This window comes from Macaca nemestrina, chromosome 13, assembly GCF_043159975.1.
Source record: "Macaca nemestrina isolate mMacNem1 chromosome 13, mMacNem.hap1, whole genome shotgun sequence".
Taxonomy (NCBI): Eukaryota; Metazoa; Chordata; class Mammalia; order Primates; family Cercopithecidae; genus Macaca; species Macaca nemestrina.
Window position 1 is genome coordinate 113,416,423 of NC_092137.1, and position 15,395 is coordinate 113,431,817.

Here is a 15,395-nt window from a genome sequence, read left to right on the forward strand (position 1 = left end):
ATGGCTGCTCCAACCCGAGATGGCCGCGGTACAAAGGATATTTATACGTTGGGTTTCAGAACAATAATTCAAGTGCTCAAGAGCCTCATCTTGTGATGTTATCACAAGAATGTCCAGGCAATGTTTTCTTTAACTCCAGGAAGAGTGATTTAGAAGGACGGATCTTGCCACATGTGTCCAGCTGCGTATTTATTGCTCTTGGAAGAGAATTATTCTGTAAACACAGAAATATCCAAGAATGGATGCTTGAAAGATGATCTTTTCCTTGCTTACAGTTGTCAGGACCGTGTATATGCAATAGTACAAAATTAATAAACTCTATCAAATTTCCTGTAATCATAAACCAGGCGATAATATTTTATTTGCATCAGAAGGTCTGATTCTGGGATTTCACTCTCCTATCGTTTGAAGACTGCAAATTGAACCAAGTGTTCTTAGAGCCTGTGAACTCTTGCTCACAGTTACATAGCCAACCAGTCTACCTATTTTTTTTTTTTTTTTTTTTTTTGAGACGGAGTCTCACTCTGTCACCCAGGCTGGAGTGCAGAGGTGCCATTATCAGCTCACTGCAATCTCCACTTCCTGGTTTCAAACGATTGTCCTGCCTTAGCCTCATGAGTAGCTGGCATTACAGGCATGTACCACCGTTCCCGGCTAATTTGGTTTTTGTTTTGTTTTTTGTATTTTTAGTAGAGACAGGGTTTCACCATGTTGGCCAGACTGGTCTCAAGCTCCCGACCTCAGGTGATCCACCAGTCTCAGCCTCCCAAAGTGCTGGAAATACAGGCGTGAGTGACCACACCCAGCCCGGTGTACCTATTTAACAACAGAGAAAACTTTCCACTTTTAGGAAATGGAATATTGCCATTTATTCCTGAAGAAACTTGTCTGTTTTTAATGCCCTACGGATGTTTCTCCACACCAGCTATTCCTGTGGTAGGCGTTTTCTCTCCAGGATCATTCTGACATGATTTTATAGGAATGGTCATAAGAGAAGGGCCCGTCCCTTGCTACTTATGCACACCGTGTATTCATCCTAGGAAAAGTGCAGTGTGCCGGGCGTGGAGACGCCTTTTTTTTAACTTTTATTTTCGGTTCAGGGTACATGTGCAGGTTTGTTATATAGGTAAACTGTTCACAGGGGTTTGTTGTACATATTATTTCATCACCCAGGTATTAATCCTAGTACCCAAGTGTTACCTTTTCTGCTCCTCTCTCTCCTCCCACCCTCCCTCCCTGCTCAGGTAGACCCCCGTGTCTGTTGTTCACCTCTTTGTGTTCATGTGTTCCCTCATTTGGCCCCACTCATAAGTGAGAACATGCAGTATTTGGCTTTCTGTTCGTGCATTAGTTTGCCAAGGAAAATGGCCTCCAGCTGCATCCACGTTCCCACAAAAGACATGATCTCATTCTTTTTTATGGCTGCATAGTATTTCATGATGTATATGTACCACATTTTCTTTATCCAATCTGTCATTGCTGGGCATTTAGGTCGATTCCATGTCATCGGTATTGTGAAAAGTGATGCAATGAACATTCCTGTACATGTGTCTTTATGGTAGAATGATTCGTATTTCTCTAGGTGTATACCCAGTAATGGGATTGCTGGGTCAAATGGTAGTTCTGTTTTTAGCTCTTGGAGGAATCTCCATACTGCTTTCCACAATGGTTGAACTAATTTACACTCCCATGCACAGTGTATAAATGTTCCCTTTTCTCCGCAACCTCGCCAGTGTCTTGTTCCTGTTAAAAGGGCTTGAAGTGTTGCCCAGAGAGCCACTGACTGCAGCCACTGCATTTCTGACTATTCCATATCATTGTTTTGGGAAGTGAATCTTTCCCTTTATCCTGCTCTCAGGATACCTGGGCAGCTGCAGGATGATCTTTCCCATAGGGAGCAATGATTCATCCTCAGGGACTTTGGCAGTTTCTCTTGTGCAAGGTCAGCTTGCACTCCCAATGCAGCACGGAGGTCAAGGGTAATAGTGGCCTCATTGCATCTACTCTCAGGTTTCCCAGGTCAGATCTCCCTCCCTTTTGCCGCTGTGATTTCTTCCTATTCAAATCATGAATCATAAAGAGGAGCTCATGGAAAATCTTTTTATAGAAATGGACATATTATTTCTATGCCTGCCTTTCTATTTTGGGGGCAGGGAGAAGGGGAAGATGCAAGGCTGGGTCACAGCCGGACAGGATGGGGGCTCTGGTGCCAGCCCTTACCTGTATTTAAAACTGAGATAGCTTTTTCTGACACAGTAAAAAATAATTCGTGCTTTTCAAGAAGTGGAATGTGACCAGGTGTGGTGGCTCACGCCTGTAATCTCAGCACTTTGCTAGGCGAGGCGGGCAGATCACCTGAGGTCAGGAGTTTGAGACCAGCCTGGCCAACATGGTAAAAGCCTGTCTCTACTAAAAATATAAAAATTAGCTGGGCATGGTGGCAGGCACCTGTAATCTCAGCTACTCGGGAGGCTGAGGCAGGAGAATCGCTTGAACCTGGGAGGCAGAGGTTGCAGTGAGCTGAGATTGCACCACTGCACTCCAGCCTAGATGAAAGAACAAAACTCTGTCTCAAAACAAACAAACAAACAAACAAAACACGAAGTGAATGCATTCAAACACAAAACTGCCTTAGCTAATGAAAAAGAAAACAAAAAAGGTGTTATCATTGAAAATTATGACCTATTAAAGGGTGAGTTTTAATTATTCATCCAGAGGAATTAACCACCTTTCAGCTAAAGATGACAGACAGTGGGACACTTAATGTCTTTGCGTGCATCTCTTTCAGAGAGTGCTTAATGGGACATGGATTTTCTCTTCTTTTTGATAGGTTGCTGAAAAGGCAGGTGTCAAAATGACTGAGCGCTTTGACTGCCACCACTGCAACGAATCTCTCTTTGGCAAGAAGTACATCCTGCGGGAGGAGAGCCCCTACTGCGTGGCGTGCTTCGAGACCCTCTTCGCCAACACCTGCGAGGAGTGTGGGAAGCCCATCGGCTGTGACTGCAAGGTACCTGCCACGGGACTGCGGGTCCCCGGCTGCTCCCCCAAGAAACACGGGCTTCTCTGTGATTTGTGCCGAAGCCCTGATCCACCACTAAAGTCTGTCTCTTGAGCCCCCTCCGAGAGGTGCGGACCCTGCATGTAGCCTTTCGGAAGCTTCTTCCCTCTAGCTAATGTGATCTCTGCCCACAAGCACTGGGTGAAGGCCTTGCCAGGACTTTCGTGCTTAGTGTCTCTGAGTACATTCTCTGTGTTCTAGTTATTAGTGCCCTTATCTAACCACCCAGCTGCCTACCAACACTGTAACTTTCTTAAGGGCGGTGCTCTCTTCCTCTTGTCTGTTTGCCCCATGGTGAGTAACGCGGAGCAGGTGCTGTGCTCAGTCAATATTTGATGAATGAATGTGTGCATGAGAGAACCAGAGTGGGTTCCTGGATAAATGGGCACATAAAAGCACAAAGTCCTTGGAAGATTGTGGGCTCTTTTCCTTTAATGAGAGAAGGACAGGATTTGTATTGTTTCCTTTCAATGGGGAAATGCGTTCACGGCTCTCCTGGGATGGCACAGTGTGGTTCAGCAGAGACCACTGGTCACTTGTACCAGTATTTAACAGGCCAAGCATGAGAGTTCAGCCACCAGACTGCCCAGTTCCAGCCCGGGCTCCGTGTCTCACTTGCTGTATGGCCTTGGGTCAGTTACTTGACCCTTCCGTGCACATCTCCACATCTATAAAATGGGGAGAACCAGGCCAGGCACATAGGCTTGACGCCTATAATCCCAGCACTTTGGGAGGCCAAGGCAGGCGAATCACTTGAGGCTGGAGTTGGAGACCAGCCTGGCCAACATGGCGAAACCCTGTCTCTACTGAAAATACAAAAATCTAGCTGAGTGTGATGGTGCATATCTGTAATCCCAGCTACTTGAGAGGCTGAGGCATGAGAATCACTTGAACCTGGGAGGTGGAGATTGCAATGAGCTGAGAATCATGCCACTGCACTCCAACCTGGGAGACAGAGTAAGACTCTGTCTCAATAAACAAACAAACAAACAAACAAACAAAACTGGGGAGAACCAGGGGTCTGCTTCATAGGATGGTTCTAATATGTAGATAGAAGCCCTCACACTCTTCTAGCAGCGGACAGGGTGAGCTCCAGACTGCCACCTTTCTGCTGACTGCTTCCTTATTCTTTTTGTGACATGTCCCTTCCACACACCTTTCAGACACTTCACCCTCTCTCTTTGTCGCTTTTCATTTTGGAAACATCAATAAAAATGTCCAGTTTGAGGAAGAACTAGACGGCCCGAGAAAAATACAATGATAAAACTTCACCTGGAAAAGAAATACTTAAGTAGGTGAGTGGTTCAGATATCATCTGGCACAGGGTAACTCTCACTTTCAAGGACAGATTTTGGATATTTGGGGCTAATCATCCCTGACCAGTGGCTGAAATAAAAACAAAACAAAAATCACTTGCCGTTTCTCCGGTGAGTTAGTGGAAAGATCCTTAAAACCAGTCATCCTTCCACGCATGTTTTATGAGCAAATAAACAAGAGTCTCCCAAATGCAGCCAAAATCATCCAGGCTGCTGTCAAGCCAGGAGTGAATTGTGCTGAACTTTTCAACTCGGATTCATGTTTTGAGATACGTGGGGTTACACTGTATGATTTTCTACATTTTGGAACAAAAAGAGACATCGAGTTGAAGCGAGACCTTGGCATTTGGGGCTTCTGATGCTTTAGGCGTGATTTTCTTGACTTTCAAAAATAAGCAGGTAGTTGGGTTTGTAGTGGAAGCAATGATAGAAAAGAAATGTTCCTGTTTTTTTCTGGAAGTAAAGCCCACAGTCCTGGCAGGCGGGGGGATACCTGATAGAGGAACTGCGCTCTTAGGTCTGGTGGCCAATGTCTTCTCTTAAAATAGCACAGCCACCACGGGCCTCAGCTACTTCTCTCTAAAGGATGTGTTCATGTGTGTACATTTTAAATGTTGGCATGCCTTTAGGAATTAGGCTAATTTTGAGAGTCCTGACCTACTTCAATGAGACAGGCAAGACTTCAGAGCCTGTTCTATAGTTTGAACATCCTCTCTATGTAGCCACTGAATTGTAACCTTTTTTTCTATTAAGTTACTCTGGGAAAATGCTGTGATCTCAAAGGGTAAAGATTATTGATTTGTATGGCCAGTGTAATAGTGGAGACTAGGCAGTGTTATGATCCTCTGACATTACACCCTTCCTGAATGTTTACTTGGATACCTGTTATTATTAACAAAATATTTTTGTAGACTGATTACAGAGTTTTTGGGAGATCTACCTATGTTCTGGGCTTCAAAAATTCAACAAACTAAAGAAAAAATAGGGCTGAGCACAGTGGCCCATGCCTGTAATTCCAGCACTTTGGGAGGCCGAGGCAGGTGGATCACTTGAGGCCAGGAGCTGGAGACCAGCTTGGCCAACATGGCAAAACCCCGTCTCTACTAAAAATACAAAAGTAAGCTGGGTGTGTTGGTGTGCACCTGTAATCCCAGCTACTTGGGAGGCTGAGGCAGGAGAATATTTTGAACTTGGGAGGCAGAGGTTGCCTTAAGCCGAGATCACGCCACTGCACTCCAGCCTGGGTGACAGGGTGAGACTCCATCTTAAAAAAATAAAAATAAAAAATAGGCTGGAGTTCCACAGATGGCTGCTAATACTGTGCATTTAACAAATTGGTGATTTTAAGTCCTGGGTGACACACCTAACCTAGATTTTGAATATTCCATGGGTTTGCAAGCAATGCCATGAAATCGGACGGGCTACCACACCCACCCATGTGCATAGAGGGTGCTATGAAGAGAAAAAAATAATAATAAACAAGAACAAAAGATCTACAGATCAGAAACTAGCATTCTGGGTTTAGCTTTTAGTGGTAGTCATTGAAACCACCGTGTGTCGCCTGATGACTTGTTCCAGGCACTTGTAAATGCCTAAACTGCATGATCTAAATTCCTCCTAACACCCTATAGTAAGAACTTTTTTCATTCCATTTTATGGAGTAGTCGCTGAGGCCTAGAGAGGATGAGGATCCTGCCCAGGGTTAACGGGATTAGGAAGAATCTGAGGTACAATTTGAGCCCAGACCCAGAGGGTCCTCACCTATCATGCGATGCCACCTGCCACCTGCAACCTTGGACAGGACCCTGTCTACGCGACTCTCGGGCCAGATGTAGTCAGTCCTTGTGAGTAAGAGGTGGTGACCACCTGGCCTCTATCAAGTGACCTTCAGTCAAAGGCCCCTACTCTTCTCGTGGCCCCCTTTAGATGGTCATGATTGCAGAAGTGAGGCTCAAGTTGTTTCACAAACTCTCTTTCCAGCTTTTGTAGTTAATTAAATAGGAAACATTGAAGTGATGATCAAATTGGCAGAGGTTTACCCATCATGCTGTAAAAGTCTCAGTTAATGTTTGGTAATGGACAGAAAAGTTCAGTGGTATTTTGGCAGAAAGCCACCTGTCTCTGAAATAGGAGACGAAGGTTTTCACACATGCAGGTTAAATCTAGATGCCTCTAGTATATTTTGGAAAGTTTCTGACCAAGCCTAGAGAAAGGTGTAAGGTCAGGTTTGAAAAACCCATCCTTCTGTCCTTGGTGTGACACAGGACTCCCCCGCTGGTCTTTCTGGACTCTTTTCTGGGAAGAGCAGCTACTCCAGTCACATTCTCAGGGTCCAGCCTGCTAACCTGGTGCTTTTTTATTTGTTGGGGTGGTTTTTAAGTTCTCAATGAGAAAATTACCTTTTTGGATCTTCTTCCATGTAGAATTTGTCCAAAGAGTTTGTAACGAGCAATGAAAACGTGTATTTATTTGGATTTCCTCCTACAAGAGAAAAGTCTGTTTGTGAAGGTAATTTAATCAAGGAGGGTCCTAGGATCAGGAGCAAAGCTGTTTGGATGGATTCCATGAGAAGGACCTGTCAGTGTGTGAAACCAAAAGTTCAGCCGCAAGACATAGCAGCAGAGGTGCACAGAGCTCAACAGCGACATCGCATGCACCGAGGCTGGACCCCGGAGCCGAATCTCCCTGGCTCCACCTTTGACGAGCTGCACGAAGGGGACAAGTCCTGCCACCTATAAGCCTCCATTTCCATGTCTATAAACTGGGGTTCCAAGCTCATGGGACTGTCGGGGTAATTGAATGAGTTAACGTCTAGGGAGACCTGTGACCTGCCAACACAGAGCTGTCATTTCTGCTGTTGTCCATTTTTCCGCATCTTTGTTTGTAAGGATTTGAAAGAATGTACCGTTGGAAACCTGATGATCTCAAGCATAGAATATCTTTTCATAATGCTGAGCATGAATGATGTGAGAATCCATTTCTGAAGTGAAATCGTATGGATCTGAAGAATGGCTGGTCCCAGCCCTGGTGGAACGGGGTGCGAAGGAGGGAGGATGAGAGCCAGCCGTTTCAGTCTGGTGACCCTGCCACCCAGACCGTCCATGAGCTGCGAGGTCCAGGGCTCCCTCCAGGCCACTTGCCACTAAAGCTCAGCTAAAGTCTTAAAAAGGACACATTTGGAGCCAAGCAACAGGCACAGCCCATGTTAGGAATGTTTCTGAAATGGAAAAATACAAAACCAGAAAGGAAGTATGTGGGCCTAATCTTACATGTTTATCAACATTTTACTGCAATGTATGACATTTCTGTGAGCACAAGATTAGCCTTGGTATTTTTTTCTGGGAAGTATAAAAGACTCTTTTTTTCTTTCTTTTTGTTTTCAATTTCTCTCTAGGGGAATTTAAAACCGGATATTTCCATCTTAAAGTTCTTCAGCAAGTCTGTCAAGGTGTCCATATTTCTTACCCTGTTGCCTCTCAGCATCTAAGTGCAATCTCTGTTACACTCATGTTTGCTGTTCACAGTGGAGTACTAAGGAAATAGCAAAATTAAGCTACTGGCATGGTGCTAATAACTGAAACTAAAAATCGGTTTTGGAGCTTTTCTGTTTGGAAAGAGTCACTTGAGCCGGGCATGGTGGCTCACGCCTGTAATCCCAGCACTTTGGGAGGCTGAGGCAGGAGGATCACTTAAGGCCAAGAGTTTGAGACCAGCCTGGGCAATATAGCAAGACCCCTTGTCTCTAAACAGATATATGATAGATAGAACAGATAGAAGAAAAGAAAAGGGTCACTTGGCACTAGGTCTTCACAGGTAAAGATTCAGAGTGCGGTAGGAAGCACAGGCTCAGGGACCTGGGTCTAATCAATGACAGTCTCACTTCTAGGCCTTTTGGTGGCAATTTCCAGTCTACCTCTAAGCTCTAGGGAACCATGTGGCTAAAATCTTCCCTCCTGCTGAGACTCAGAGAATACCATGTTGGCCAAGATCTCTAAAAAAAATCAAACCTGGCAATATTGAGTTACCTTCCTCTTACCATAAAGTATTTCCTCACTTCCTCCTTACTGTGAACTTTCTTAAGAAGCGAGTCCAGGAGGAAGCAGTGACGTGAATTTATTAACTTGACTCAGACTTCTAAAGAGAACACAAACTAAGCGCCCCATTCAGAGAGTGACAGGGAAACCCCGTGGCATAATTAGTTACCTACGAGTTTCCAAATAGGATTTGGAAAGAGACATACAAGCTAGGTAGCCGGCATGGCACATGGTTTCCCTGAAGCCAGCATTGCCCTGGCCAAGGAAGCTTTGCAGAACAGATGCGATTTCAGCTGGGACTTGCAGCCAAGTGGGATGTGGCCTTTTGGGGAGAAGGGAAAGGATATTCCAAGGCCAGGGACAGAGCATGGTCAAAGGTATGGAGATGAGGAGGAGGGGACCAGACCAGAGGGTCAGGTTGGAAAGCGAATTGGGGTCAACTTGCAAAGGGGCTGATGTGCCAGGTAAAAAACCAGGAGCATGGTTTAGTTCTGTTGGATCATTTCAGGTGGAAGGGCAGTGGGAATGTTGGAGAAAACACTTACTGGTGTCGTTACATTGAATCTGTTCATCTATAAGAATAAAACTTTATTTCATAAAGTTATTGTATGGCTCAAAATAGGTATGAAGAATTGAGAAAAAGAATTTTAGATTTAAAAGGGCTGAGAAATGAAAAAGCACCTGCCAAAGGAGAGTGGCAGAGTTACCAACATGGAACTTTAAGATGGCAGATATTCTCATTGACAGGACTGTCTTCATAAGGAAATGTAGGTTCAGCAAGTGACACATTGAGGCAACTCTTCTCATTATTAGCTGTGATCTAAATAATGACTTATACTAACATCCATTGAGCAACTGCAATACACACCAGCAACTGTTATACATGCTTGTCACAACCAGTAGTGGGTCTATTATTCCTGCTGTACAGGTCAGAAATCTGGTGAGAGAGGTTCAATTACTTGGCCATGGTGATGTACCTGACATAGGGCAGAGCCCGGATTTAAGTTTAGTCAGTCTGGCATTTGGGCCCTTGAATTGAACCCCTAGGGTGAAATAACCGAGCACTTTAATCACGGGCTCCTGGGATCCCAGAGGGGCGGACGCTTGGCCCACAGTGGTACAAGAGATGTGGACTGTGGGACCCCATGCTCTCCCATCCTGCTTGCATGCAGCCGGCGTTCAGGTATTGCTGGCCCAGGAAGACCATCGCCGTGTACTGCAGCAGGGAGGTGGGCCAGTTCTGTTCCCACTGAGGACCCAGCAACGACAGTGATGCAAGCTTGCTTATGGAGTATTTTTAGTTATTGTACATCACAAAACTTAAGAGCACAGGTTAATATTTATCTTAAGGGAAAAGAGTTTCCTGTAGAAGGTTTTAGAATTAGGAACTGCTGCATGCAGATTCACTCAGGAATGCATATGTGTGCAATTCATAGAGGTAGGCTGAGAGAAACACTGGGAGCTGAGTGCAGACGGCCCCAGGGAATGATGTCGAGATAATGCGGCCCTGGGCAGGAAGAGTCACTTTCTGGAAGGCACTCTGTCTTCTGTTTCTTAGGACAAAACCCGGATCTCTGCATGCCTTGACCACTCTACACCAGCCTGAAGGGAAAGGGCAGCTTCTGGCAGGAGCCAAGGCGAGATGGTTCTTAGGGGATATAGCAGACCAGGTTGTCCTGAGAGAATGCAGCCTGCACCTTGCGAGGTGGGATCTGATAGAGCAGGGCGCAGGGGACAGGCTGCGCCTGCAGAAGGTCCTCAAGTCTTGCATGGATGCTTAGCCCAGTAACATGAGGATAGTATCCACATTAAGAGGGACAGTTTCAGGTGTCACATGTCTCTGTCAACGGATCAGTCTTAAACCGTAGCTATTGCATTTTTAAAAGTGCCATAAATATTAACTGTAGGAAAAGTGGAATTCTGCAGTGCCTTGGGTCCATGTGCATGTCTTAGCCAGCTTTTCCATGTCTGTCCAGGGACGCTGATGTGCTCTTTCCTCCATCTGGGGACTCAATGACCAGAGTGCAGGCTGTGGTGACATCTAGTGGCTTCGCTCTCATGTTGACTTTGGAGATTTCTCCCTCAGTTTTTCTTAAAGGTCAGCCCCAAAAGGCAAATTTCCTAGAAATTGTATTTCTTTTCCTTCTCTTGTCACTGATAACTTGCCACCCCTCTGTGCGCAATGCCTCCTCCCTGGGCAGGGCTGTGGTAGTTACCATCTTCCCAGAGGGAGGCCAGGGATCTCCTCCCGTCTCCCCGGTGCCTGCCCCATCCAGACAGTGAGTCCTGGGTCACGGAAGACATTCTGCAGCTTGTCCCCAAACAAGCAGTCCTCTCAGAGGTGGCTCGCCTGCACAGGGGGACAGACGTCACTTCTGAAAAGGTGTTTTTCACCTACTACATAACAATCAAAACTTACTTTCTTTCTTTTTGGGACAGTTTCACTCTTGTTGCCGAGGCTGGAGTGCAATGGCACAATCTTGGCTCACTGCAACCTCCACCCTCCACCTCCCAGGTTCAAGGTTCTCCTGTCTCAGCCTCCTATCTGGGATTACAGACAGGCACCACCACGCCTGGCTAATTTTTGTATGTTTAGTAGAGATGGGGTTTCACCATGGTGGCCAGGCTGGTCTCTAACTCATGATCTCAGGTGATCCACCCACCTCAGCCTCCAAGTGCTGGGATTACAGGCATGAGCCACCTCGCCCAGCCAAAACTTACTTTTTTATTCTTTTAATTGTGGCAAAATACACAGAACATCACACTTACCTTAACCACTGTTAAGTGTACTGTTCAGTAGTAAGTGCATTCAGATTGCTGTGCAACCAATCCCCAGAGCTTTTGCTTCTTGAAGATCTGAAATACTGCCCCCATCAAACCCATTTATGCCTAGTATTCCATTAGTGGAACGCTAAGCATGTGGGAGTTACAAACATCCTACTGCTCAAGATCATCGCCAAGGTCTGATTGTAAAAATTCAAAAAATTGCAACCTCAGGAATGAATGGGTTATAGGACCCATTCTCACTCCCATTCCCCTCTCCTCCCAGCCCCTGGCAACCACTCTTCTACTTTCTGTCTCCATGAATGTGACTTCCCTAAGTATCCCACATGTGTGAGATCACGCAGTATTTGTCCTTTTGTGACCGATTTGTCATTTCACTTAGCATCATGTCCTCAAGATTCATCCATGTTGTAGCATGAGTCAGAATTCCTTTCCTTTCTAATAAAGGAATAAAATTCCATTGTATGCACAGACCACATTTTGTTCACCCCTGCACATGTTGATAGATGCCTGGCTTGCTCCCACCTTTTGGTTATGGTGAATAATTCTTCAATGAGGGTGGATGTACAAATGTGTCTTTGAGACCTTACTTTCAATTCTTTTGGGTATATATCCAAAAGTACAACTGCTGAATCATATGGTAATTCTACTTTTAATATTTTGAGGAGGTGCCATGCTGTTTTCCATACAAAATTTATTCGTAATGCATTTCTTCCACAATCAGCATTCTAACAGTGATAACATGAATAAAATCTCCATCTCTTCTTAAATTAGGCTGATTACTGTTTTGGGTGGATAGGGCTTCTAATGGTTTGTTCAATTTTATTCAAAGTCTAAACAAAGGCAATGCTGAGCCACATTCATTTAGGTACAAAATACGTTCTAGAAAGTTGCGAGAATTTGGTCGTTTCTGGATTTTTTTTAATGGACACACACACACATCTCCTCAAGGCTATCTGCTTTGAAAGCAAAGAGTAACACAGACCTGACCAGGATTTTGCCTGGGCTGGTTCAGTGGAAATAACTTTTGCATCAGGAGGACTTGAGCTCAAAGCTTGGCTTAGCTCCGTGCCAGGTATGTGACTGGGCAAGTTACGGAACTTCTCTGACCTTCAGTAATAACATTTACCTTGCAGGGCTGTGCCGTGCCTGGAGCCCGCAGATGGGGTAACGACGGTCGTCACTAGTGTTTCAGATGTCTTTTTGAAGCTGGGGCGTGTGCGTGGAAAGAATGGAGAACATTGCCTCTTCCTGAATGATGATGATGTCCATGTGGATTGTGGGCTTTGCTGTTTATCATGAGTTCACATGTGTAGACATTAACTCAAATCAAAGCAGTTTGTCCTCTATTTCATTTGTCAAAATAACCCATAAAACACAGGTGATTTTCCCCTCAGATTTCTGAAAATACTTTAAGCTAAAAATACAAAAGACAGGGCAGCCCTCTGCCCTCAACTCCCAGTGTATACCCAGTTTGGGTTCTCAAGGATGGAGAGGACTTGGACATTTGAGCAAGCTGCCCTGGAGTCCCTGTGAGAGGCAGTGCCTACCCCAGGGGACCCACGATACTCAGGGGTGGTGGGCTCAGCTGAGAACTAATCCCACAGAAACCAGGGCATTTAGTCCCGCTTTGAGAGCACTCTATGCTCATCTCACCTTCATTCCTTTTTTTTTTTTGAGACAGAGTCTCCCTCTATCACCCAGGCTGTGCAATCTCCGACTCCCAGGTTCAAGCGACTCTCCTGTCTCAGCTTCCCAAGTAGCTGGGACTACAGGCACGCACCACCACACCCGGCTAATTTTTGTATTTTTAGTGGAGATAGGGTTTCACCATGTTGGCCAGGTTGGTCTTGAACTCCTGACCTCAGGTGATCCACCCACCTCTGCCTCCCAGAGAGCTGGGATTGTAGGCATGAGCCACTGTGCCCTACCTCTCCTTCACACGTTATTATCTTGCATCAGCAATAATCCTATTCCCAGATGTTCTAGGAAGTAAACTTCCAACAGGGACAGCACACGAGGTCGCCCCTCACAAAGGCCATAGTCATGACTGTCTTCCAAGTGTCTCAGCGTTCACATTTTTAAAATTCCTTGAACTAAAACAAAATGCGCAAAGAGATCACCAAATCAAATAACTTTAGTTTGGTTCCAGGTTCCAGGAAAACACACACACACACACACACAGATACTTCAGCAAAAGAGAACTGTCTGTTCTGGTTTTGGTTCCGAGTTAGTTGGTGTTTCAGGACTTTCTAATCAAGGCTAAGATCCATGTTTTCACATCCTACACTCAGCACAACTCCAGCTTCGACTTCGGTTTCAGTAACAGAGACACCGTGGGCAGGCTCTTCTTCAGGGCCATCGCGAGAACAGCCCTCCCGCGCCCTGTTCAGGATACTTACCAACCGGAAGCTGGCCCAGGAAACCATGCAGAGACTAATATTCTGTTTCTGCCTCATGAATAAATGGATGATGATTTGGGGTCAGAGCTGGAAACACAAAGACAGCGATAGAAACAGATTCTTTCTAAGATAAAGCTGGGCATAAATAGATTGTTATTTTAATGTTTTATTGGCACTTTAAGCATGCTGTATGTCATTTTTAAAAGGCAAATGTGGAAGGTTCTCTTATTTCTCAGGCAAGATGAAGCCAAGTGTGGAGTCGAGTTTTCTGCAGGGCTCCTTTCTGTCTCTCATCTTTTACTCAAAAGCATACCTCTGTCTTCTCAGGGCCTCTCCCATGTGTGCCCAGTTTTTGTCTCACTTCTCTCACCCTCACCCCCTTCCACTCCCACACCCTTACCTGTCCCCCAGTCTGAGCACTTCACTCTCCTGTTGAAAAGCAGCTCGCCACTGCCTTCAGGATCAACGGAATCTACGCAAACATAAAAGGCAAAAAGGCAGCCATATGTTCCGGTCCAGCCAGGCCGGGGGGCCCTCCCACCTCGCCCCCGGTCTGTGGTCCCTGCAATCTGACGTGCTCCCCGTCCCCAGATCTTCTGTGTCTGTGCCCTTTCTCTGCCTGAAATTTCCCTCCTCCCCCAGCTCACTGCCACCCACACAGGTCGCACCCACACAAGCAGTCTGTCCTGACTCTTTCCCACCCATCAGTCCTTGGGCCTCCTTCTGGTGAACATCCCGACACCCAGAGCCTGTCTGCCACACCGGTGATCACGGTCATCGGAGTTGGGCAGGGCTCCCTCAGGCAAGGACGTCCTGCAGTCTGTTTCTCTGTCACCGGATGTGGTGTGAGACGAATTGATAGGTGTTCATGTTTTCTGTTTCTCTTTCTTGCAGGCAATACCTAAGGGAAATCCCTTTGTTTTCGAGAAGCATCTCTCACACACAGACACGTGCATACATGCACATCTGTCTAACCTGTTGCTCCAAAATGCAGCAAGAGAAAAGCAGCCTAGTCCTCATTGATTTCAGCAGTTAGGTGGTCCTGGGGCATGAATGTGGGTGCACCAGGGTGCCTCGGCCCACCTTCATTCCTTGTTTGCCCTGCAGATTTGCAAGGGGCCCCAATGCTGTGGGGTCCAAGCCCTCCTATCCTGCCTCTGACTGTCTCGTGTGGTCTGGCTCCACAGGACTTGTCCTACAAGGACCGGCACTGGCATGAAGCCTGTTTCCACTGCTCGCAGTGCAGAAACTCACTGGTGGACAAGCCCTTTGCTGCCAAGGAGGACCAGCTGCTCTGTACAGACTGCTATTCCAATGAGTACTCGTCCAAGTGCCAGGAATGCAAGAAGACCATCATGCCAGGTCAGGAGACACACCTTTCTCATGCGTGAGCCAGTCTAGCTTCAGGCCTTGTGCACGTTCCTCTGACCCCCTGTTCACATTGACTTGGTTCCAGACACTCGTGTTGACTTTCCATTTTTACCTTGAATTACAGAGGAGTATTTAGAGTCCTTACAAAGCAGGCACATAACGGGTTCTATCATGGGCAGTAACGGGATCTTTTTCCTATGCACATGGGGCAGTGTTATGCATTCGAATTGTTAAGAGTAAGTGAATGGTGGGCATTCCCCTTAAAAATACATCTCCTGCATCAGCCCCCACTTTCCCACCACCATAGATGGTCTCTCTTTTCTTTGCTTCTACCTGCTGAATGTGTACTCATTCAGTTATTTCACCAAGTGTGCATGGTGCTCTTGCGTGCCAGGCACTGGGCTCAAGCCGAGCATCCATGGGGTGT

General features: G+C 46.1%; 2 protein-coding genes across 6 annotated transcripts in view; one reads left to right on the forward strand and one right to left on the reverse strand.

The window, feature by feature from the left end:
• LOC105490162 (four and a half LIM domains 2) overlaps nt 1-15,395 on the forward strand; it is a 37,635-nt gene that overhangs the window by 9,680 nt on the left and 12,560 nt on the right. Inside the window, exons 2-3 of the mRNA XM_011755526.2 lie at nt 2,831-3,010; nt 14,785-14,959. Of these exons, the coding sequence (XP_011753828.2) occupies nt 2,831-3,010; nt 14,785-14,959 (355 nt within the window). The remainder of the gene's footprint in view (nt 1-2,830; nt 3,011-14,784; nt 14,960-15,395) is intronic.
• The window catches only part of C13H2orf49 (chromosome 13 C2orf49 homolog), a 47,659-nt gene continuing 34,504 nt past the window's right edge, over nt 2,241-15,395 (reverse strand). Inside the window, exons 5-8 of one of the 5 annotated variants that reach the window (XR_011612058.1) lie at nt 14,974-15,080; nt 13,998-14,069; nt 13,598-13,684; nt 2,241-10,761 (exon numbers count right to left, since the gene is read on the reverse strand). The gene's annotated coding sequence lies outside the window, so the exon portion shown is untranslated. Of the gene's footprint in view, nt 10,762-12,839; nt 14,070-14,359; nt 15,081-15,395 lie in introns of those variants that run through there. The other 4 variants (XR_011612057.1, XR_011612056.1, XR_011612054.1 and 1 more) reach the window with 4 other exon arrangements.